Raw genomic sequence first — 26,209 nt, 5'->3', positions numbered from 1 at the left:
TTCGGCAACTCACCACGGTGTATACCCTGTTAGTCCCCACCACGTGCAATGCTTCGTCCCCACTTTCGTTTCGTTTTCATAGATGGATAACCGTCTAGAATCAAGATTGATCGGAGGGACCACGCGCTTTTACCCTTCTTTCCCTCTTCCAGATACCGTCACCGCTGTTCATCTTCTTCCTCTCTTCTGTGCCGTACTCTCACTTCGACGTCCTTCGCCAACGTTTGCGGAAAAATTAAAATTACAGCGATCTTTACAAATGATCATCGCGTTCCTGGAATGTTTCGAAATCCATGTAACTATAATGTAATATCGTATCCATGTAAATATCGGTAGTTTGCTTTTCGTAAACTTTGGTTCGCTTTTATTAGATCTGGTTCAAGTAATTTAAAATAAATCTATACATATATGTATTATGTTATAAATTTAGGTGGATGGTAAGCGAACATCGAATCTTGTTAGACAATGTTTGATCTTATTATATCATTCGATTTACGATGTTAATTTCCTCTTCAGGAGATCGGTTACGCTACATCTTTCACTCTCTCCTCTTATGTTTCTTGCCTCTTTCGCTCCATTTCTTTCACCGATGTACTGCGTGTTTTACCTAATTGATAATTCTGGTCGTCTTCTAAATTTAGCAAAACTAGTTTTATAAAATATCGTAGTATAAAATAATTTTTGTTTATTAGTGCAGTTTGAAAGTAACGATATTATTATAGATGGAATAAGATAGTTTGACATGCGACTAACATTGTTGCAAAGTGTTACATAAAATTTCCTCGAATCGATTATTGCGAAAGCGACACTAAATTTAATTTATCACGAAAGCATCACACGTTGACACACTGATCGATCGAGCAGATTTCGGAAACGTTTGCCGTGAAATGCGAAGAACTTTCAGACGATCACTTTCACTGCTCACGGAAATTTACATGCGATTTGAATTCACTAAAGAAAAAGTGACAATACTCACACCGACAAATACGAATAGCTCGAAAGACTAATTTGTTTGTAAAAAGTATTGTACAATTTTTGATACGTACCCGGTAATAAAGAATCCGATAAATGTACTCTGATATAATTATATAGGATGACTTTACACAAAATCTTAAACAAAGCACCAGGAACCGTATTTCTATGATGCTATCGAGAAGTTACGAATACAAATAAAAGTAAAAACTTTCACTCTCGAGTTCGTGTGACAATTTCGTTATATACGTACGAGTATATGTTAACAGTAACAGAATTATGCAATTGTAATTAGAAAATAATTTCGTTCCCATGTTATAAAAAAGAGAGACGTATTAAAAGTGTTTTATTTTCCATGAAATATTTAATAAGTCAGTGAACATTAAAATCTACAGATGAACTTAATCTTAAATCTACGTCGGTGGTTTGGCGCCTTTTCTCCTGCTATGTCCACCAGAAGGTTTTGGTTTCGGTGGTGGATTTTCCAAAGCGTCCAATTCCTCGTCGGTCAATTGACCTTTGTACCAGTCTTTGCTAAAATTCCGTAGAAACATCTGCTTATTATCTTCGTCAGAAAGTAAAACACGAAACGAATACCGAATTTTTGACAACTATTATTTATCCTCGGCAATAATCCACGCTGAACGTGGTTTATCTTACTCGAACTTACCACTCGGGTATTTTCCTCGCCCAATCACATTTTCCAGTGCGTTCGTCGAAAGCTTGACCCAATTTACAACCGCTCCTCCTAGGTATCTCTCCATTCACGCACACGTAAAAATATTGACAATCCTCCGTATCAGGATATCGAGGGTGCGTGGCAGCAACAGACTCGTCTACTTTTGGGCACGTGAAATTAAATAATTCCCTGGAACCGCAGCCTTTTTTCTGCGCCTCGTCGGGCCAATTGCAAATACCCGTTTTCTCGGAGAAGACCAGACCCTCTGGACACGTGATCATATTATACTTTCCTTCCACACAGTAGTAGAACGTATTGCATATTCTAGGATCTTCGTGAGCGAAATAGCCGTGCATTCGTGGGCAATGTGGAGAGGGTTGTGGTTTCTCTGTAATCGAATTTATTTACGGTTAGCAGGGAAATAATTTAGAGCACGTTGTAATACAATTCGATACTCACGTAATTTTGGCCTTTTGCTGCAATCGATTCCGAATGGCAGGTCGCATTTTTCGTGTTGAGGGCTAAAGTCGTTAAACACAAGACCATCGGGACATAGTTTCTCGATGACTTTGCCATCCCGGCAGTCGTAATATTTGTCGCATTGTTCCGCATCAGGAAAATAACCGTTAGGTTCGGGACATTGATCCGAAAGTTCTTCTTCGTCCTCCTCGTACTCTTCCTCGTCTGCCGTAGGTTGCTGTTTCTTCTGCAACGCTGGCAAAGCCACTTTCCTACGATTCTGCTCGAGTGCCTCTTGCTTCCTCGTTAAAGCGGTGACAACACCTAAAAAATGTCCGATCGTTAAGATATTTACGAATGTTTTTTCTAACGTGTTAGCAAAACCCTTGGCTGCAATTTATTCAACGTTATTCTTTGATATTTCCTGGCAGGAAATTGTAAATTTTTTTTTACGTCTTTGCTCTGAAGAAAATGCATATTTGACCTTGGTTTAGAAATAAATTTCATTTCAACTCTTTCTATGCGAAAAGGTGAACCCGTACAATGCGGATGCATTTACGTCGGTAGCCAGGAATAACGAATGAATTTGAATAAAAAATACAAAGAGTAGAAAATAAAAACGGTGAATGGCGAGAGAGGGTCGACTGGTCGGAGTGTTTTCAAGGCAAGACGCGACGTCTTGCGTCCCTGAATAAACGCCGGTTTGTACGTAAACGCCGGTCGACCTCGCGAACGGAAGAAAGCGAGAAAGTGGCTGGTCCCCGTGTGTGTCTGCTCGGCCACAACTTAAATGTCGTTTAATCGCTCAGACCTGTTAACTTTCCAACACTCTATATAGGCTTCGATACGTTTTGAAGATGATAATTTTAGCCGTGCGAGCTTAAATTTATCGTGGAACCATAGTAGACCATGACGAGAAAATGTATCTGCCAATTAATCGCATTGATTGGATTGTATTTATGTAGAGTAGGTAATTCAAAGAGACGTTCAAATAATTTCGCCATGAATTAGTTTACTTTAAAGAGATCAACGACATTAGGGAAAAATTTACTTTTCACTTTATAGAGAAAAATTGAAAATTCTAGCTGATGGATATTTTTATTACCGAGAAGACAACTCGATTAAATATCGACTAACCACTAATTAAATTTCCACATCACGCGTCACCGTGATTATCGAAGTAACCCAAGTCGAGAATCTAAAAAGAAGGAATCTGTTTCTTACTTTCCGTTGCGTCTATTTACATCACAATAATATGAAATGCTCTTTACAAAGTGGTAGAAGTCGGACCTTTGGATTGGGCTGGTTGTTGCGAGGTCAAACACAATTCAATTCATACGTCAAACGCAACACTTCAAATATCTCGAAACGAAAAATATACGACACAAGCCACTTTCATAATCACCGGCGTACGTGTGACGCACTAGTTGCTTTCCACAGCTCCGGTGTTGCACATATGCGACGCATTCTAAAATCCGCCCGAATTATCTACTTATCATTTTCTATTATTACATACGCATACGAATATATGTCATATTGTGTAACATGTCGAAAATTTGAAACTTGGCCTGTGAACAACGACTTTTTCCTTAAACGACGATAGCGAAAGGATTAAATAAGATTTTCGTCCGATTTGTTCGTCAAATTGCAAATCAGCACGTGGTCTAGAGAAATGAAACTTTCTACAAGAAGCTGCAGCGAACTGATTTCTCAACAACAAACGATGGTGTAAGTTGTTTCGTGATAAGAATCGTTGTAAGAAGATAAGAATCGTGTATGTACATATGTAGGACGTATAAATCAAATTATGAATGAATCAGATCATTCAACCAATATGCATGTAAATTAAGGCTACAATTTCCATATTGCGCGTCTATCTCTATACACGATCAGATGTAAATTATTAAGAATCTCTACAGAATAGAATTGATACTATAGCAAACTTATTCTAGCAACTAATAGAAACTATAGTAACAGCCGTAGCGATAATTAAATCCACGTCGCTACTTTGTAAGAAGTAAAACAATACCTCGGATAAAGGTCACTAGTCAAACTGGCTGTCATTTTAACAATTATTCTCACGGTGTCTTTCTATCTTACAGTGAAATTCTTTAAGATTCAGGTATTTAGCAAGTTTGAAACAATTTGTCTATAAACTATTGATTTCTGCTATCGAATACGAAAGATTCACGTAGTTACGTTTACAAAACTAGAAAGTTTAAACGAGTGAAAACGCAGTTACACACTTAATAAGGATCGAAACGTTGGTTTTATAAAATTACTCACCGAGACAAATTAGGAGACACAACACCTCCGTCTTCATCCTGACGGAGGACGTGAATATTCGAAAAAAATATAGTCTTTTCGTTACGTCAGAATCAAGTCACGGTTCTTCGAACGTGAAGGAATTGATGACTAGAGACTACTGGGTCGCATCGAGAGGGTCCCAGGGCCTTATATGCATCCCCCACTTTTCCATTCACGAGGTTACAACATTCGATGACCGCGTAGAACCAAAGGAGAACCATAGCTCTTCTGCATACTCGCGTCGATCCAACACTCCGTTAAAGCTACATCGAGTTAGCCGTACATTGAACAAGATAATCGATGTTTCAAGCATTTTTAGATATAAAGTGCTTAATATGATTGGAATTTCATTAACACGGAATCAAGAACTTTAATAGTCTTCTGTATTCTCTTCTATTAATTGCATTTTTTTATTTTATATCGTTTGTGTTTATCATTAAATGCTTCTTTGAAGTGCTTCTGTCATACGATTAGAATTTATGGTAGATTGAACTATGTTATATCCGTTTGCGTAGATTTAATAACAGGTTTCGCGATCCCACCATCCTGCAGGATTTCTTCTGATCCAAAGCTTTCTAAGTTCGTCGTAAACCAGAATAATCACCGCATACGGTACACCTGGTAGCCACCACTCAAAGATCAATGGATAAGTTCTGAGAATTTCTTTCATATAAGGGGCATAACAAACGACGCAGGCTACCGTTATCTCGAAAACGATCCCAAAATTAAGTACCCAATTGTCCATGCCTTGATGAAAGAGAGAGACACGACGAGTTTTGCAGATCATCACGTCAGCAATTTGAACAATCACTATACTGACAAAGAAAGCGGTATGGCAAGTATATTCGAGTATCTTGCGCTGCTCGTACGTCCATTCTTGACCGTAACAATCTTGCAAGTCGTTTACGACGATACTGTCCCACGACGATCGTAAATCCAGTAATCTATAAGGTAGAAAACCATGTTCCGCCATAACTACGAAATATGTGACGAAACCAGCACAAGCTTCGATTATGCCGATCTGTCCGTAAGACAGGAAAAGTAACCGATGACTGACGAGATGATCTTTTAGTGGAATTCTGGGTTTCCTACAATTTCGGATTAATTTAATTTATAGCTTGAAAAAAATTATAACTTAAGATTCTTAATATAATAACGATAGAGATTAATTTTTGAAGCAAAATGATCGGTACCTAAGGATAATGTTGGATTCAGATTTCTCGTAAGCCAATGAAACGGCTGGCCACATGTCCGTGCCAAGATCTATACACAATATACAAATCACGCCTACAGGCAGAGGAATGCCAAGTACAATGAATGCCAAAAAGGGTGTTATCTCTGGAATGTTACTAGCTAGAGTATACGCGATACTCGATTTCAAGTTGTCGAATACTCTTCGTCCTTCTTCGATCCCGGCAACTATAGAGGCAAAATCGTCGTTTAATAGAATCAAGTCTGCAACTTCTTTACTCACGTCCGACCCTATCGATGAAACACGCGTTAAAACACATGTCACTTAAGTAACATCATCGAAGATTAATAAGATCAGGTAATTAAATATTCCTGTCTGGTTGATTTCTCTTAGATTTAACCCTGCTATGCTCCCTCGGCCATTTTTGAACCAATTATACATATTTTTCTAAAGTTAAAAAATATTTGAACAAGATGTGAGAAAAGTGTTATTCTTATCTTTGGTTTCAATTTTATGATAAACGTTTACTTAAAACGATACAAATCCGTTTTATAAGAACGGAAATTCGAAATGTCGAAACTCGAGCGCCGTAGCAAGGTTAATAATTATTAAAAAACGAAACAGTAAAGTAAGTACCAGCAATCCCCATAGCTATGCCAATATCGGCCTTTTTCAATGCCGGTGTGTCATTGACTCCATCACCGGTAACAGCGGTGATCAGATGAAGTCGTTGACAGCTCTCTACGATCTGAAGCTTTTGCACGGGAGATGTTCTAGCGAAAACAATCTCAGGGTATTGTCTTATGATACGGTCGAGTTCTTCCGAGTCTAAGTCTCGCAACTCCACTCCCGTCACCACGATCGAATGTTTCTTTTCATTGTGATCGTTGTGCAAAAAATCATCGGTGATGATGCCGACATACTTAGCGATTGCTCTCGCTGTATCAGGGTGATCGCCAGTTACCATGATCACCTTGATTCCGGCGCAACGACATTTGTACACTGCGTCTGGCACTGCTGGCCTCGGCGGATCCATCATTGATATTAACCCGATCTAATAATAATGTAGAATATCGACTTACTCGCATGAATTCGTGTATATTTCATTTTAATAAAGATAAAAATATAACACAAGAGTTATTTCAATAAATGAATCGCTATATAAAAAAAAAGGAAATAACAAAATAATAACTACAAAGATCTGTTGAAGAAACAAATTGTCTTTCCAATGGATATTAATTAAAACTTTAAGAAACTACGTATGCGTATGTATATGTGCGTGATAGATGTTAATATGATAAACTCTTATTTCGTATAAACAGAAGATTACTAGTCTCAAGTTTTGAAGAGGAAAATTTGGAGGATCCTCTGTGAAGACGTAATTCGATGGAAAAGAAGATACAGGCAGATCGAGATCAGCAAAACCAAGTACACGTTCACCATTATTTGCTAGAATATAACAAGATTCCGTATAAGCTTTCTTGATTTCATCATTCAGTTTCCTTGTTTCGTTATCGAACGCCACGGTCGAGCATCGCTCTAGAACTCTTTCTGGTGCACCCTTTAAAAAAACAACGTATTTCTTCCCACACATATAAACGTTGGCTTGAAATTTATCCGTCGAATTAAACGGTATCTCGGACACCTAAATTAACAAAGATAAGTTCGTTACATCGATGGATGATGGAGTCCGTAAACGATCATACTTTGACACCTTTACGCAAGTTCTTCTATATGCTTCTACGCCTCCTTTCACGAGAACTTCCATACATTTTAATAAGGCAGCGTCAGAAGCATCCCCCAAAATTTTCCTTTCTCTCAACGGCGGTGCGGGCATATTTTTAGGTAAAGGCTCCCATTCAGCCCGATTACAAAGACTAGCCACCCTGGCTAAGTTATGAAATCCTGTGTTTTTAATATATTTTCTCCACGTGTCAGAAGCCATTACCTCTTGCAATTCACCGTTGTACCACATGTGTCGGACCTGAACAGTAGATAACGAAGTTAATTTCGTAATCACCAGTTTCACGATATTACAACGCGAGAACGCTGTAAAACTAAAAAAAAAAAAAGAAGAAAAAAAGAAAGAAAGAAAGTTGGTGCCAATATTTAAATAGGAACAGTATCCTTTTTATAATTTAGTCATTATTTCCTTTCTTTCTACTTTCTTCAAATTATCGCCTATTACATATTATACAGTCCGTCGTAATAAATCATATTCCACAGTTTGTAGAAATAGAGAAACAGAATTCTTAAACGAAGAGACTTCTACCAATGACACAGCACGCTTACGGTCATTTTATTTTGAGTGAGCGTTCCCGTTTTGTCACTGCAAATAACAGCGGTGCATCCTAATGTCTCGATAGCTTCGAGATGCTTCACCAGGCAATTTTTGCTTGCCATTCTGTTCGCTGTTAAAGTGAGGCTAACGGTCATAGTGGCTGCCAATCCCTCCGGCACGTTCGCAACTATTATACCGATTAGAAACGCTATCGAATTGATCCAAGTATAGCCCATTGCCGTGGACAAGGTAAAGAACAGCATTCCGAGGAATATAGCCCAGCACGATATTATTTTCATAAATCGATGAAGTTCGCGTGAAAGGGGCGTGGGTCTTGATGCCAATTTCGAAGTTAGTTTAGCAACTCTACCCATCACGGTATTGTCACCGCGAGCAACCACGACTCCTTTTCCGCTGCCTGTTGTACATTAACGAAGCTTAACTTTACGAAACGATACAGGAAGCCTTGAGAAACCATAGGAAATTCTTGAGAAATTAATACGCGGCAACTCGTTTCGTCATACGTTACCTTCCACTATATCGGTTGAGAAGAAAACCATATTCTTTGCCTCCATCAGATTATTCGTTGGATGAACATTGGCTGTTCTTAAAAGTGGGATAGATTCTCCGGTAATCGAAGCATTGTCGATCTTAAGACCTTAGTGGAACGTATATATTTCTTCAAAATGATCAGGCAGTTAATGAAACTGACTTGTAATGAATTAAATATCATGAAACAACTGCGAAACGATATATATACGAATTTAATATATTTGAAACTGATGGCGTTACCTTTGAGAATAAACGAAATGATCGAACGAGTAAAACAGTACCAACGCTGTAAACAGTGGCTACAAAAAGCATTGGAATACTATTGTACCACAGAGCATTGACACGCCAATTAATTAGATCCGAGTATATTAAACTTCATATCATTTAGCAGTGCCTTCGTGTGAGTACGATAATTTGATATTGTGAAAATGAAATATATAGAACGCGATAAAAAAGAAAAGAAGAAACATAATTCATCGAATTTAGATAATCTAGTATGTAGACAAATATTTTACGCTTCTTTAGATTGTATTTATAACAAAATCGACAAGATATCTCGAGCGTCGACGAAGAGAAAGGCGAGGACTTTTTTGTTGGGAAATAAGAAAGTTACGGTTGCAACTGCAGCGATACGAATTTACCTTGACATTCCAGGATCCTAATGTCAGCGGGTACTCGGTCACCGGTTTCCAAAAGGACAATGTCCCCGATAACTAATTCGGCTACGGACAATACCTTTTTTTCGCCGTCCCTCAGGACCTTCGTCTTTTGCGGCAACATCTGCTGGAATGACTCTATAATTCGAGAACTCTTCGACTCCTGATAATGGCTGAACATCGCTGTAACTAAGATTAAGCCAACGAGCACGATGCCAAGCCCCAAATGTTCCTTAGAAGCTTCGCCGTAAGTGCCATATTCCAGAAGATAATTGCAAAAACATAATACAGCACCTATCTAAACAATTTATACCTTTCGTTATACGATGTATATAGTGGCTCGCGAAAGTATTTGAGTAGAAAGTATTTGAGTACGTAAAATTTAAAAAGGATCTAAAAATGTATTTAAAAGTTAAAAGATGTTTAGCTACGCTTCGCGAAGATCATCAAAGTAATTGGACAGTCGATTACATTAATAAGCCATAATATGTAGTAGATTCATTTGTAGCACTAATCGTGCGTTTAAGATTTCCGTTCGTGTTATACACTAATTTTTCCACTAAGTTTACGTTTGCGATAAATGTCTATATCATTACAGTGCTAACGAAATTTCAAAGTGTTTCACGTAACACATATGATATGTATATGTACATATAATGTTCGAATACTTTCGTGAACCACTGTATATCGTACGACATTAAAGATAAAATTTATTCGTATACCCATATCAATAAAGAAAATCCTCCGAAACATAAACGTAAGAATTTTAATACGTTAGAAATCTTTCTTGGAGGCGTCAGTTCATTTGGACCAGTCTTGTCTAAAAGATCGCATGCAATGGTTGTGGATAGGCCATGCGTCGCATTTGTCCCTAGACTTTGCAATAAATCTTCCGTTGCTCGAAGGTGAACGTCTGTTTCGATATCACGACGTAGAGATTCGAGATTGGTAACAGTAAGTTGTCGTCTTCGTCTTCCAGTGTATGGTAGAATTTTCCATTTACGAAACCAATTCGTTGAAAACATTATTAGATGCAAGAATCAAAAGAAAAATATATTGTTTATAAAAACGTGAAATAACCAAAATATGTACATATTTAGTATCAAAATTGTATCGAGATATCGTAACACAGATTTTTTTGCAGTAACGTATGGTGCATCGATTTTACCCTGAATAAATGTTTCGATATTTTCTTGTTCATAAATGATTGGAACAAAATACTATTCAGTTTATGAAAAATTTTAATGAAATTAAAATATGTGATGAACAAAATGTTTAGAAAGCATTTCATTAAATATAGAAAGTAAAATAGAGAAATAATTAATAATGTATCGTAGAATCATCTATTTACAATTTATGATTTCCATTGTAATATCACAAATATTTAAATAATTTACTTTCTCCCATTAAAAAAATATTTATCATACTTAATCGAAATACCGACTGTGTAACGAGTAAATAAGGAAACATGTTCTACTTTACCTACAGAATATTTCAGTGTCGACGAAGAGAAGATGATGGTGGCGCTGATGTACAAAGGCCGAAGTTGTACAAATCGGAAAACTCGGAAGACGCCACGCAGAGAAAGCGAGTTTTCGGATCGCCATAATAGCGCCATAGCGGTGTGTACATTGTCCCGCTCGTTCGCCGTTCGTGACGGGACGCTTACCGACGCTCGGCGTCGTTTCGTGGGATTTCGATTAATGAGTGACATACTCCAATCGAAATAGGCATTTTTGTCGTAATTGTTCTCACGGTACGTCACGTTACGATTATACAACATTCGTGAAGAACGGCTATTTGGAACGCGTGTGTGCTTTGTGAGGTGCGTGAACGGACGATAGGCAAACATGGAGAACAGGCCGGCGCCGCTCAGGTCCAGGCGGGTCTGTCGATTTTGCCTAACCGAAACTGAACCACTTTCCTTTATCTATGAGAGAGATCATAGTAAACCATTTCAAGTGCCACTTACACTGCAGATCATGTCGTGCGTCGCCATCGAGGTAATTATTTTCTTATAAAACGGCATCGACTGCCACTGATTCATTGTCTAACTAGCTTTTGTATGATATTCTTGGAGGAGTCATGCTTTTAAATATTGTTACTATACAACTTATTCATTTCTTTTTTTGTTAGAAGTATCGTTCTTTGTCCAATTATATCCGTTATTATCGATATCTTACATGGACCAAAATGCCAATAGACAGTGAATGGTATGATTTGGATAATGCAGATATGTTATTTGCCGATTGAGCAAAATGCATTCGATCATTTTTCGTTACAATTCGATCATAATAACTTAATTCACTAATGCGATTGATATGTACGATCAATAATAGATCGATCGATATTTGAAAATTTTAAGTTTGGTATAATATTTTTTATTTATGCAAATGTAATTTACGAAATAAAATCATATATCATTGATAACTTCCTGTAAATGCTGCGATGGTAAAATGTAAAATACATCGTATTTTCGTTCTGATATTTTGTATTATCGATATTTATGTACATACAGATATATGCGAAGAAATAAACATCGTATAAAATAATTTACTGCATCGTATCATGAAATAATTTTCTCTTGTTATAACAATTAGAGTAATCAATTTTGGCGGGAAAATAATTCACTTACTATATTCTATATCATTTTAATATTTTATATCATGTAACTTATAAAATATATGTAAACTTCAACTATTTTATTGATGATTACAATTTAACTTATACAACAAATTTAGATAAACTTTCTTATAAGATATTTATGTATAATTTTGTTTTTTGCACCAGATTATATTTTTTCAATCAATTTTTTATCGATATGAAGCAATTTTTTTACGTAATACTTATTAACATAATATGTTTAAGGTGTATGCAGCTGATGGAATGCCACAAATGATATGCAACATGTGTCGTTGGAATTTGGACAGATCTTATAAATTTAAGCTTCAGTGCAAAAAGGCAGATGAAGCGTTGAGAGCTTATCCATTGTCTGGTGTCTTACCAAGACCATTTCCACCAATTTCAAATGATCCACCTGATATGAACAATAAACGACCTTTGGAGCAAAGATCTCAAAACGAAGGAAGTAAAAAGCCTCGAGTTGATAGTTGTGATAGGGAGAGACGAGAAACACGAGAAAGAGATAGAGAAAGGGAAAGGGATAGGGATCGAGAAAGAGAAAGGGAAAGGGAAAAAGAAAGAGAAAGAGATAGGGAACGTGAAAGAGATAGAGACCGTGACAGGGAAAGAGAAAGAGAAAGAGAAAGAGATAGAGAACGTGAAAGAGATAGGCAAGTAGAAAAACAAAGAGACAAAGAGGATCAACATGATTTTTATCATGAGGAGGAACAAGATGCTGGCAGTGAAGGAGATCAGGATACAAATAGTACTAAAGAGGAGCGAAAATTAGAGCCAGGTGAGATAAGAGTACATGCATGTGATCAATGTGATCGTACTTTTCCACTACGACAGGCTCTTGCTTTGCACGTTCAACGAGCTCATCGTGATCGAAATTATAAATGTACAGAATGCGATCGTATGTTCTTTTCTAAATATGATCTTGGGAAACATATGACTACGCATTCAGAAGAGAAACCATTCTCTTGTCCGATATGTAACAAACAATTCTCAAGGGCAAATTTGTTACAACGTCATGAAAAGGTTCATAGAGATGAATTGCGTTATGGTTGTCAGCATTGTGATCGCGAATTCTTTACAACCGAAGAATTAGAAAAGCATGAGGATTCCGTACATAAAAAGGACAAACCTTTCCAATGTAACATTTGCAACAAACGTTTCACATACAAACAAGGTTTGGAACGTCATGAGGTACTACATAACGAAGATAAGACTTTTGTTTGCGAATATTGTAAGGAAGCGTTCCGTACAAGTACGAAGCTAGCTCGTCATTTAACGACGCATGCTGGACATCGACCATATTTATGTAAACTATGCCCTCGTTCATTCCTTCTATCTCATCATTTAACTAGACATATGCGAACACATTCTGTAGAAAAGCGCCATGTTTGCGAAGATTGCGGTAAAGCATTCAAGCGTAAAGAGAGTTTGGAGGTACATCAGTTAACGCACACAAAACGCACAGGTATGGGATTGACATGTGATGTCTGCCAGGAATCATGCAGAAATAGAGCAGATTATGTCACACATATAAAACAACATATTGAAGCAGGTGAAAAAATGGGACCAGATGGATTACAACCAGACAATAAAACTAAACTTGATTTGGATTCTGACGAAGATGAAGAAGAAGAACAATATTCAGATGGAGATGATGATTACGAACCACCAGCATATATTGTGAAAAAGCTTCCAAAACCACTTAAGCCATCAGAAAGCGAAGAGGAACAAGAAAGATCAGAAAAGGAGGAAAATCAAAAAGAACAAGTAGTATATGTAAGACATAAAGATGGAAATATGATTAAAAAGACAATTAAAACTTTGATGCCTATTCAGCGTAGGGAGGTACAAGACAGCAAGATAAAACAAAGTCCAGCTATTAATCAATCTCAATCAGCTACAAAACCTCCACAGTCTAAACAAAATGAAGAACCCTCAAAGTCTTCCCGCGTTGATGAAACTGAAGCGCAGGTTCAAAAAATTGTTGCATCTGTGTTTAAGGAGCATAAGATACCTCTGAAACATCAAAATGTTCAAGAACAAAATAAAGAATCATCTACACCTACGAATCAATTAAGACCTCAACAAGGACAAAGTAGTTCACAAAATCAAATTTCTACGAAAGACGAAAAACCTGAAATTCCTATAGCGGTCAGTAATACACCAAAAGCTGTGAACACTGTTAAAGTAATAAAGAGAATCGTTGTGAGAAAACCTGGTAATACTGAGACTAGTACATCTACAGTAAAAGATGAAGATGCAACTGGTAGCACTTCTCAAACATCTAGTACAGGTCACAAAGTAACGAAAAGAGTAATTGTTCGTAGAATTATTCGTCAGGGAGATACTACCCGAGAAGTTATTATGAATCCTGATGGTACGATAATCGATCCGGCAGAATTGGCAAAGCTACCAACTGGTAACGTTGTAAAGAGAGTTGTCGTAAAGAAGCCACTTGATAAACACCAAAGTTTAGTTCAAGCGGTGTTGCAGTCAACTACGGATATTCGGCAACCAACTACTACAATAAAAAATAACGATACAGTGCTAAGCGAATCTCCGAAATTTGAATTAAAAACATCTCAGTCCATAAATGCATCGTCTTCGGTAACGAAAACAACTGTATGTCCTGCATCAAAACCTGCATTAACGGTAGGAGATCAAGAAACTAAAGAAAAATTAGAACAGCTGGAAAAGAGAGTCGAACAACAGCGCTTAAAGATTGAAGAATTAGAGGCTCGTAAGCAACAAGAATATGAACCTATTGAAGAAATGTCTCCTGAACGTCACGACGAATCCGATGATGAACAGCAATTACCATTAAAAAGAGTGTTTGTAAAGAAAAAGCAAAGTATGTACGATGAAGAACAGGAATATAATGACAATGATGTAGCAATAACTTCTGCAACGACCTCTGTAACAACTCCTGCAACGACTCCAATAACAACAATAAAAATAGATGATATTCAGCCTGAACCAGAAAAGGAGAAAGAAAAAAGTAAATCTGAGGCACAAGTAGAAAATATATCAAAGGATATTACGGTAACTCCGAAACTAGCTACTACAACAGTTGTACCAGTACCAACAACAACAGCAGAAGTACCAATACCAGTAATGACAACAGCCATAGCAATACCAACAACTGTTAACACTAGAAGAGAAGGTAAACCATTGATGACCAGTTCCAAAGTCTATGGAAATAAAAAGATTATTGTTATAAAAACAGAAGAATCATCGGAAGTGGAAGAAATGAGTCGGGAATTGTGTAGTATATTGGATTCAGCTGATACTGTAGTCAAGATGCAAGAAACAGTTTTAAGTAACCTCACTCAAATATCTTCTATTGGAGAATGTTCTCAGAAGAACTATAACGACAAACAAACACCTGGACCATCTATCTCCGAGGATTATTCAGAGAAAGAAGAGGCTGTTGTTGAAACTACTTCTCAGGATCAAGAAGATCAAGATATTAAGTTAGAGAATGCTGTTCCCATGGATGTGTCTGATCCCCAAGAATCTGATATTAAAATTGAACCAGTATCTCAAGAACAAGTTATGGAACAACCTGAACAAAATTCAAATTTGACTTTAGACGAACAAGACCTTTCAGAATCAACAGATATCTTTGAACCATCGGATAATGTATTAGAGGTACAAAAGAGTCAATTGGACGATTCTGTAATAGAACTCGAACATGGAAGTCACGCAATCAGTTTAAATGACACCAATGACAGTCAAGATAGTCTCGAAGACAAACTGCAACAAATGGAGGGTTGAATTTTCTATTAGGAACTAACGACAAATGGCACTTTGATTTAAAATTCATATATCGCTTATTTTTTCAACCGATATCGACATTTTAAGTCATAATTTTATACGTTCAAAATTCAATCGTTATACATTTTTAATAAATACGGATAAACATTTCAATCATTAGATTCGTCAATCTATCATATAAATTTAAAAACTGATCAATGTATATCTTTCAAATTTCTTTATTCCTTCTTCTATTTTATTTTCTGTATGGCAATTGTAACATCATGTCTGAAGTTGTCTGAACGATACCAATAACATTTAAAAATAAGTTAATGCCTAGTAATTATAATTTTCATATAAGAACGTAAATTTAGCTAGTGAAAAAAATACGTTTATTTCTACGTTCTGCACTTGTTATACAAATTTTTTTATCTTCACTAATGTGAAAATATATTATAGAAATATTAAAAAATGTCGTCGTTGTAAATTTAAGCATTCATTCTAGATATCTGTCTTATAAACTAGTATTTGTGCATGCAAATACTAAACATAAGGCATTTTTGTGTATATATATCAACAGTAATACTATATTCGGATTTTTTATTTGTTTCAATTATAGGTAAAATTGTCCCATTTTAATGATATATTACATTTTTTTACCATTGTTATACACTTGATTCCACCTTTAGGAATTTACAAGGTAATTTAAAGGATTAAGCTTACTGTAATATTTAATCACATTATGCTAATTTTGTCAAGCTAGAATGGAAAAGGAACATAGATTATTCAATATTCTATAAACATTTCAAACCATGTATCAAATACAAAGTATGCTGTGTAAATGTAAAATTAAAAGTGTTGCTTATTTTTTGGGAATACCTTCATCGCACATATACATAGTACAAATAACACGTGTCATTGTACTTTCATACAAAATATTTACATCTTATTTCATACAATTGGTTATAGCACATACTTAGATATGCATGCATTTCATTATTAATATATCCAAACATGATTAAATATGTGATATATTATTCCAATTATACTTTAATATGCAATCTATAACAAAGTTACATGTATCTTATGAGTTTAAAAAATACAACAGATATAAAATATAGGAATACGAAAAATGATATTTAATTGATCATTTGCCTATAAGGATGTATAAATATTGATTAAATATTGAAAACGCATTGTCACCAGAATTTATAAATTAGATATTGCATGTTACATATTCTGATCATCTATTATACATATATAATATTAATTATATAGTTGTAACCTAGAGTATAATATATCAATGTCGATAAATAAAATACTACAAATTAACATAGATTAACTTATATTGACATTCATCGAATATGATTTTCTATATCAATGATGTATGAAATGCTAGTTCGTATATAATTTTTGATAATTTATCGACAGTTTATAAGTGCTTTATAAACGATTTCCAATAAATAGGTTGCATCTAACTGGCAGAAGATGTCGACACTATAACATTTCAGTTCGGCAGAATCAATCTTTGGCTTGCAACAACTCCATTCGGTAAAATAAGTGTGATACAAAAGAGCGACTTAATGTTACAGGTAAAGTACATGTATGTATTTAAATATAAACGAACAAATGCATAATTGTATATTCGATAAATTAAGATCATCACACGTATGATTATTAAGATGAATTGCATAAATTGAAAACAAATTACTTTGCTCTTTCCATATGATCAACATTCATGAGTATTATGTTTTCTAACTGTTTAAATATTTTCGGTTGATTACACGTTGATTAAATAACTGTAATAGCATAAAATTCACATATTTCACCCACTTAAATCATTACATAGATAACGATTCGGCACTTGAGAATGCGATGGTTAGCGATAGTTAGAGCATCAAGCGGGGTTATCTTTCCTCTTGCTGGTAAGATTCTGTAGCTGTAAAAATAACACTTCGAATATTTCCGATTTCACCGATTATCATAATTATAACATACGATATAAAAATATGATATTTCCGTCTTCGAATCTTTCTTTATGTCGGCATCATTTTTAAAGTCCACCGTGTCCGCTGTCTATGTACTCGAACTTCTGTGAAGCAAACACGATATCGAAGATTTAAAGAAGGGAAAGACAAACGACTATCCATCATGCTTATTTTCAAGGAACACATAACAGTATCAAACGTAGAAAGATTCTACAACGAAAATCATCATATCGTTCAACCTAAAGGTAAATGCTTTATTTGTAATATTTCCATGAAACGATAACGTTTTGGTCAATTGTTTCGGTAGATATCAGCGAAGGATAATTAGAAAGAAAAATCATTTTCGTAATCGATTTAAATGTGTCGAGAATTCCGCTAAATTCTTCGTTTTTACTGTACCTCCTTCTCGTCCGTCGCGGCGACCGTGTACACTCGGTTGGAATTTTTCGACTCTTTCGCAGGACCGATTACGAACGTGTAGATCAATCCAGCTGCCATGCCACCAAGGATCGGACCAACCCAATACAGCCAGTGATCCTCATATGTATCCATTACAATGGCGCTACCGAGTGATCGAGCTGGATTCATACCTGCGCCAGTTCTTGGTATCTGTTAAAGCAATACAGTATAGTCAAAGGCATGTAATAAGTATTACAAGAACTTCGGAATATTCAAGTTTAACTATCGCGAATTATGAGCAGAAAAAAAGATTTTAATATATAGTAAGGAAAGAATATTTCGATTTATTTAATTCTTTGCTAAATTCGCCAAGAAAAATGTAAAAATGCATCTGGTGAAAGTCGTTGCGAGTTGTCAGAAATAATGATAAAAATAAAAATAATAGATTTTTTCTTAGAGTAATATAAAGAAGTGACATGAACCGGAGAAGGCAATAAGCTCATAGTTCGTTAAAAATATATCGCGTAAATATATTTATAATTCTCTTACTTATATTAATAAAACAATTAATCAGTATATCGTAAGCTTAGATATGAACAATTATTAAGGTGGTATCTAAAGTAGAAGAATGTATCTTACACCGACGATATGACAGACAGAAACTGTAAATCCGATTATGAGAGGAGCAATCCCCTTGCTGTCTGGTTTTGCTGCATCGCATGCACCACATACGACCAGAACCAATGCGAAGGCAAGGAAAAATTCTATACCGAAACCTTGGACAGGAGTAACGCCTGGTGAAAGAGATACTACGCCTAAAACATGTTCCATCCTCTCGGGAGATAACGCTTTTAGTATACCAGATCCTGCTACTGCGCCTATACATTGAAGTATTACGTACAGCAAGCCTCTGATAACTGGCACCTGTAAAACAAAGTAAGTGTTTCAGTACATCAGTACTAAAAGTTATTAGTTCATCAATAAAAATAATACATAAATATTTTCTGTATAACACAACGTGTACGTATAACAAATTATCGTAGATTACACTAGGTACGTATTACTATTCTTCGAGATCAAATAATTCCATATCATCGTCGAACGATCGTCTATATGTCATTATGAATGAATTATCTTGCAAGCAATTGTCTGACTAAATCGTATACAACAGAAGCTGAATAAATCATCGATAAATCAATCCGTTAGTAATCGATATCCAAGAAATGATCGCGCGTTTCACGGTTTGTATAACAAGGCGCGAAGAATGAATCTAACCGTGTTGAATATTCTATTAATAGTTCCATGATGATTATGATATGTATCATTTATATTTTGTACGATGTTTAGGATATTTTGTCCACAAAAATATTCCACCTAGGAAGAAAGTAGATAAATATCTTTTGAGTAACCTGTGACCTACGTGTATGTTAAAAATTAATCGACGACGAAGATTTCACGATTCTAAGAAACGATCACGATCTTCGATCATTACCTTGCCAATCACCATTAATCCGAACGTGACAGCGGGATTAACATGACCACCAGAAATATGTCCTATTCCTTGAATCGCTGCGGCTACAGTCAAACCAAAAGCCAAGCTTATGGCCACGACGTTGCCCGTGACGACAGATCCACAGCCAAAGAAGTTCAACAGCAACGTACCAAGAAATTCTGCGATCAGTGCTCGGTAAAGGCCAGCTTTTTTATTGGTCAGCTCGTTTGTACCTAAAGCCTCCTTTAAATTTGCCATCTGTAAAAAGGTTCGTCCGATTGATTTGGCTTTACCAGGCACCTACAGAGATTAGAACGTTATGTCCATTTGTTGTAATAACCGAAACGGAACGCTGTATCGGTAACCCAAGTCAGTCACAGAACGTTTCAACCATAAAAAGCAATGTCTAGTTTTTCACATAGTTTTTCATGCCGTCTACGATTCTCATTCGTTCAATCAGCAGACCTTGAGTCACTCTTGGCAAAGGAAAAGATTCCGAAGGGCAACTCGATCCTTTTGCGTAACGTCGTTAAAGAACGGTAAACGGTCCCGTTAACTTGAAAAAAAGAAATGTAACGAAGCTGTTTAGAGGTGGGTCAATAACATCTAGAATTTTTCATGTCACAGTTTATAACGAACACATTTTCGTAACGTATCGAATGTAAAATTTCGTACCGCGGAAGTAGAATTGCCTGTATAAAAGGCTTGCACGAAGTTAACGTTGAAACCGTACCTAGGAAGTATCCTAAATTTAGAAAAACAATTTTCTTTTAATGTCCTCGTTTCACGGCTATAACTACAAGAGAAACTTGGTAATTTATTTTTATAGTTCGATTAACTTTTTTTTAAACAAGTTAACAGCTTCGATTCAAGTTCCGTCGTTCATTCTTAAAATCATTAACGAAGATCAAACGTATCGTTAGATATTTCAATTTTCGTCGTTCTCTAGGCAACTATCGTGCGTTAACATAATGCGAAATCCATACCGCGTATCAATGTCATCTTTTGTTTTTATACCTTTTAACGATCCAACACCTGTTCTGAACATTTTTTAAGCGAGATCAACTAGAGAGAAACGAGTGTTCTTCGCTGTTCGTTACGGAAGATAGGAAACCCTCCCGCATTGAACGCGTTATCCAGAGATTCCATTCCATTAATTCTCGAACGGACGAGATCATTTCTGATCCATCGTTCATTAACCACTTTGAAAGTTTAGCAGTTCCGTCGATTCGCGTCATAGATTTAGATCGAGGCCGCGGGCATGTGCATACATATGCATGTACATACGCACGGCACGTCGCATGTGTAGTTCATACCGTTACGAATTACGTTGGAGAAACGAATCGTTAGGTTAACGAGAAACGCAACCAGGTTGCATTAGGCTCAGGTGCAGATGAACGGTTTGCGTCGTCGTCACCGCCTCATTTACGCATTTTTCTTGCAGTCCACAAAAGCGCTTTTTGCGTTAATTCCATTTTCGTATCGCGTATTTGCTCGGTTACAATTTAGTCATGGATGCGGCAACCCGTTATCAAAATTACAAAAGAACGATTAATAAAAATAGTTAATAAAAGAATAGCAAATAAAAAAATTCTTTAAATATAAAGAAATACTTTCATCGGTGTCAGACTTTGCAAAGACAAACGAGAAGAGACGAAACAGAGAATGAGACAAATTTTGTAATTATTTTCGCACGACTGTGAAATCTTTTGACGAATTAAGTGCAAAAATTTATGAAAATTGGATGTAGAGTCCGATTGCTCCGTAAACCACTTGTGTGAATTGAGTTGTATGAAACGATGTAGCGCTTCACCACCGAACGTCAATATTCCGATTCGCAGCCAAGCAGTGGAAGCTTTTGTCTTGATAGACTAAAACTTGCCGCTGCTCAAAGTTGCGCCCCGCGCCATTTATTTCGTATAAATCTATACTGTTCTAAAACGCAGCGGCAAATTGACGCTAACGTAAACCGCTTGTCTGCGCCGGGCCTTACTCATGCAGATCGTCATATCCTCGACAAGTATGACAGGCGGTCCCAATCGCTACGAATTACTTAATCATTCCCGTTAAAATACCGCCCGAGTTAATCGTCACCCACGCCACCGGCGCGTCATTGCGTTTTAAGCCTCGCGCACTTGACGCAAATATCTTAACGCGGATCTAGGTCTGTCATCTTCTACCCTTTCCTAATTTCCGTCCTGCCTTCCACGATGAACGAGTTCGTTACGGCCCATTTTCTAATAAAACTCTCGCTCGAGCTTCTCGTTTCAGCGAATATCCGCGGGTGGATCGCGCGACGAGGGAAGCGAATAAAATTGCAAATAGGATGAAAAGGAACGAGAAGACAATACGAGGAATCGTCAACGAGTTTACGTCCGAGACGAGTGAAAAAACTCGACGTTCAGTCGGTTCAATAATGGATTTAATTCGGATGAGATCATCCATAGGCAAAAGTAAAGACTGCGACATGCCATTCTCATCTCGTGCAATTTCCACGCTGCAGCCTGTGTCACGTGCACGATAATCGTTTACAGCTACGAAAACTCGTGACTTCTATAGATAGAAAGATACACCGAGATGCGAGTATAAAGGTAAAGGATCTCTGGAAATCTTTGCTTATAAAAATTACTCGTCGAGTATCGACGTGTATGGAACGTGAAACGTTCATTCACGTTTTATTTATTTGAATAGTACTGTATGTGTCGAACGTTACGGTAAACGGTAGTTTGATCTTCCTTCGTTACACAAACGGTAAAGTAAATAAAATGCGGAAAAATGTTAAGCGAGGCTACGTTATTTACTTTATCTGCGCTCGTAAGTCCGCGATTTGACTCGCGTATGTGGCCACTCCTTTACGTAAAAAGACAAAGGAAATATATCCATCGTTGATACCATAAATAGTTGGCAATGAAACATTTCATTCCGATTATTTTACGTAAAATGATATTTACGGAAACCGTTAATGACACCATCCGTTCGCTGATATTTCGATCTTTCTTTCTTTTTATTCTCGTCATCCGTTTCCAACTTCATTCGTTTCGTACATATTTGATCCTCGTAACGAAATTCCAGGCAACGGACTGACTGTTTGTGCAAATAAATTATTGATCGTAAAGCTAGCAGATCGACTACTCTCCGACCAGGCATCTGGTACGCGTGTCATTAAAAGTGTCGTTCAAACTCCGTTTACCTTTGTATTGGGGGTGTTCGATTCTTTCTGCTGATGTCACGCCTCGAGATTATTTCTTCCTTGCGCGCAACGCAACTCGATCTAACGATTTGCATTCTACAAATTCAAGGGGTTTCTGGTTTCTACGCGATACTCTTTCCCTCTGTTCGGTAAACAACGACAACCGATTCACGATTTTCTTCTTTAAAGAGGAAATAACGACAACGATTCTCGCTTCCATATTATATGAAGCCGTCGAAGGTTGTAACAGACGTTGAATAACAATTTTTTATGACCCGTTCGTGTATAATTTTAATTCACTAGGCGGTTTTCTTCATCGGCTTTCATAAAGCCATTAGATTTATAGCCTCCGTATAGTTTTCCCGCGACTGGTTCTCGGAATTAACTATTGCAAACAGAATCATTCACCTTAGATTCCAAGTGACCTCGTTAAATTACGTGGTATTTTTCTCTGGCTTTTATTACATGGTGCACAACATTATACGAAGATATCGTTTTGCGTCCTTTCCTGCATATCGTTTAACCGGATCTATAGCGTCACGACGAGGGAAAAGATGAAGCAAGAATTCATCGATTTTCTCGCTCAAGAATGGTAATTACGCTGAACGTATCTGTACATTGAAATTTCGTCTCTTTTTATTTTTCATTGCTTTTTTATTCCTTTTTTTTTTTTTATTTTTGTTACCCTTCGATCGGATTCGTGAAAGCAGCGGAAGCCGGTCGATTTCACATAGATCGGTTGTTACGTCTTCGACGATTTATTGTCGTGCACTTCTCAACCATGATGGTCGTTACCCTTATATGGTTTAGTACAGGTGCACGATATCTCTCCTTATCTTTATTCATTTCTTTCTCTCTTATCCTGCTTTCTGTAATCGGCAATAAAGAAGACGTTAAAAGTTTTCTCGTTGTATCACGTTAGCTTAATACGTGTATTTGAAATACAGCGTACGACGAGCTTTCTTCTTTGACGGTTTGCCATTACTACCATTCCTGGCAGATCTTGTACAGCGTAGGCGTGATTCCTCGTCGATAGATCCAGCATTTTGATGTATTTGTGTAATATGCAAAAACATGTAATAAAAAATATTCAAAGTAAAAGAATATATTTGTTACGATATTTAACAGGCGTAATAAATCTTTATGTAAATTACATTCCCTCAGTTGTATCAATGGAAATACGAAATTGCGTAGAAGTCTACGATCTATTCGATATAAGTTTCTCTCCTGTGTCTCTTTTCGGTGAAAATGAATTTTGAACAGTCGCGAAACACACGTACACTCGATCACGAATTGATTCGATGGAATTGTTCAATTTCTTTTCATAAAAGCATGCGATCTCCTTTAAAGCTTCCGAGGTGGTAGCGAACGCCACTCCTGCCCCGGCTGATACTACTGATTCTGTTTTACAGGCGAGCTAATGGACAGTAATTCTACTGTCACAGCAACGTTGTTATTAAAGCGTCTTCCGTCATTTTTAGAAGACGCATACAATGTAACTGTTGTTGTTTGGTTAACCCATTTATCTCTCATGAAACTATTTCGAGAACATGTAATATCGATAGGCGACCTACGGTTATAGATTTCGAAATTTCTTTTAATTACAAATTTTGCACGAATTATATATGTGCTAATATAAATTCTCTATTTAGAAAATTGCAATTATTTTTATCTCTAGGCTGAGTACTTCTTGAATAGTTGCCGCGCAACGTATACAATACACACGTATACATAAGATGTGCATAGGCATCCACAATCCGTGGTTTAATCGTAGATATTTCTATTATGTATATATAATTAGTAATTATCTGGCGTAATCATATTTGTTGTTCATACGCAAGAAGTTGCCTGGCTACATTCGAAATGCAAGCCTATAACGAAATAAAGCTCATCGTGTACAATATAATTTCGCAATGAAACAAATATACATACATATACTACGGCGAAAAGTAATTTGAATAAATTTTATCTAGAGTCCAGATTTATCAAGCTTTATTTGATAAACATAATAATGGTACTCGCTAACGATAAGTTTCCTTGCGATGCGTACGATGTCGAGTAAAAATAGAAATATCGCTTTAACGTTTATCATTATGATTTATACCATGTACTGTTATTGCACTTCATTAAGACATTCGTTAATCACTCTCCATTGTCATAACGATTCTCATATTTTACATCACACTATTTGTAATATAAACTTTCGTTCGCTGTTCCTTCATTTTAATCGCACTATGCTTCTGGCATCGTTCTGTCTCGTAAAAACTTGCACGACTCAAACAGCAAGCTGACTTTTCGTAAACATCGTACTGTTTGTGTAACAAAAGCCGTATTATATATTTATATTTACATTTGGTAAACGAAATTTAATCTCACGTTAATGTGAACGAAAATATCAACTAAATCGATATACAAACGTCAAAGCTGTGAAGTAGCGAAGTCGCAAGAAGGATCTCGAGTTAATTCGAATAAATTAACTAAAATATCGATGGAAATATAAAGGAAGAAGCTTACCTTGAAGATGGTCCGAGTCAATGCAGAAGCTAGGTAGTCGCTTTTAAAAGTTTTCTGTGATTTTTTCAGCAACGGATCCTGTCACAGGCTTCGCAGTAGTAGCTCTCGGAAAAGCGAATGCTCTGCAAGAGTTACCGAACGACAACTGTCGAGGCTGCCGAGCATAGAAACCAACTGGTCTCACGTAGGTATCTAACTGCGTCTGTTCTGGTACTCTGCTAGATGCTACCAGAGTAGGGATATCATGGTTAAAACGAACGACGATCTCCAGGTAACAGCGTTGTTTTAATTTTGCTGCCGCACGAAACATAACTCGATGCGAAACAAATGCGTATTGTATCGTTCGGTTAGCAAATATTAGAATTTTCTACCCTTCTAGGAAATATATCAATGTCTTTGAGTTTGTCTTTTGTGTATGATTAACGCTATATGGCAGTTACATTTTTCCTACCTATCAAAATTTCAATATTTTTCCATCTAAACTAACCATCTAACTAATATTTTTTCCATCTAAATTTGTTAAGCCTATCTATCGCCTTTTACTGTACTTCGTTTCAATTATTATTGTTACAGAATCAGAAGCAGGATCGTAACTAATTAGTGTGGTAAAGAAGAGCAGAATGAAATTGAAAAATTTTCTAATTTAATTTAAACACATGTTGTGGGTATTACATGTTACAAGCGTAAAGGTGTTACACGTTAAAGGCGCGAAATATGGCGAAAATCGGAAAGACAAAAAATTTATTGAATCGCATGCGGTCCGACAGTAAACGTATTTAGATATTGCTTTATGGCAGAGGTGCGCCTATCTCCAGATGGTTCTACTTTATTTGTAACACGTTATTTGTACCATTGTGTTCTTACTATCAGCGGTGACGCGATAATTAAACGGAATGAGAGTAAAACCAATGTCCTTCATAGGCTAACGAAGGAAATTGAAAGGAAGTTTTTATAATACATGGAGATGTGAAAGAACGAGCAAATAATAATGCTCGTGACACGTATCGGTGTATATTTGTATATATACACGCGTAATATATTTCGTTAAAATTATTCGGAAATTACAAAATAATAATCTTACTTGCTATATTTTCCGCGCGATCGATGTTTCCCTTTTTTTTAATATCGTATC

The 26,209-nt window shown here is 36.5% G+C and overlaps 4 protein-coding genes across 6 annotated transcripts; 1 reads left to right on the top strand and 3 right to left on the bottom strand.

Annotated features, from left to right (window-relative positions):
* Window positions 1–1,287: 1,287 nt before the first annotated feature.
* LOC117235570 (protein obstructor-E) lies at window positions 1,288–4,567 on the bottom strand. Its single transcript, XM_033497741.1, has 4 exons — window positions 4,397–4,567; window positions 2,111–2,434; window positions 1,643–2,039; window positions 1,288–1,506 (listed from the first exon to the last, which is right to left on the bottom strand). Exons 1-4 carry the CDS (start codon window positions 4,431–4,433, stop codon window positions 1,386–1,388), a joined length of 879 nt encoding a protein of 292 aa, XP_033353632.1. The 5' UTR covers window positions 4,434–4,567; the 3' UTR covers window positions 1,288–1,385.
* A 313-nt stretch (window positions 4,568–4,880) lies between these two features.
* Window positions 4,881–10,123, bottom strand: LOC117235603 (sodium/potassium-transporting ATPase subunit alpha-like). Its single transcript, XM_033497785.1, has 9 exons — window positions 9,821–10,123; window positions 9,084–9,396; window positions 8,420–8,548; window positions 7,902–8,308; window positions 7,324–7,593; window positions 6,940–7,254; window positions 6,246–6,663; window positions 5,611–5,899; window positions 4,881–5,505 (listed from the first exon to the last, which is right to left on the bottom strand). Exons 1-9 carry the CDS (start codon window positions 10,121–10,123, stop codon window positions 4,935–4,937), a joined length of 3,015 nt encoding a protein of 1,004 aa, XP_033353676.1. The 3' UTR covers window positions 4,881–4,934.
* Window positions 10,124–10,651: 528 nt separating this feature from the next.
* On the top strand, window positions 10,652–16,552 carry LOC117235464. Its single transcript, XM_033497506.1, has 2 exons — window positions 10,652–11,101; window positions 11,967–16,552. The coding sequence occupies exons 1-2, from the start codon at window positions 10,949–10,951 to the stop codon at window positions 15,513–15,515; spliced, it is 3,702 nt and encodes a 1,233-aa protein (XP_033353397.1). The 5' UTR covers window positions 10,652–10,948; the 3' UTR covers window positions 15,516–16,552.
* Window positions 16,413–25,310, bottom strand: LOC117235472 (aquaporin AQPAn.G). Of its 3 annotated transcripts, XR_004493672.1 has the most exons (6): window positions 25,078–25,310; window positions 19,374–19,631; window positions 18,521–18,805; window positions 17,882–18,091; window positions 17,493–17,586; window positions 16,413–17,433 (listed from the first exon to the last, which is right to left on the bottom strand). XR_004493672.1 is itself a non-coding variant. In XM_033497520.1 (5 exons), the coding sequence occupies exons 2-5, from the start codon at window positions 19,629–19,631 to the stop codon at window positions 17,548–17,550; spliced, it is 792 nt and encodes a 263-aa protein (XP_033353411.1). In that variant the 5' UTR covers window positions 25,078–25,310; the 3' UTR covers window positions 16,413–17,547. The 3 variants fall into 3 exon arrangements, 2 of the variants coding, with proteins under 2 accessions (XP_033353411.1, XP_033353410.1); XM_033497520.1 differs by having other exon boundaries at window positions 16,413–17,586; XM_033497519.1 differs by lacking the exon at window positions 17,493–17,586.
* Between the last annotated feature and the right edge of the window lie 899 nt (window positions 25,311–26,209).

This window comes from Bombus vosnesenskii, unplaced genomic scaffold, assembly GCF_011952255.1.
Source record: "Bombus vosnesenskii isolate JDL3184/JDL3185 unplaced genomic scaffold, Bvos_JDL3184-5_v1.1 scf7180000013316, whole genome shotgun sequence".
In the NCBI taxonomy this organism is placed as follows: Eukaryota; Metazoa; Arthropoda; class Insecta; order Hymenoptera; family Apidae; genus Bombus; species Bombus vosnesenskii.
The sequence above is the reverse complement of the archived record's forward strand: the minus strand, read 5'-3'. Positions and strand labels throughout refer to the sequence as shown.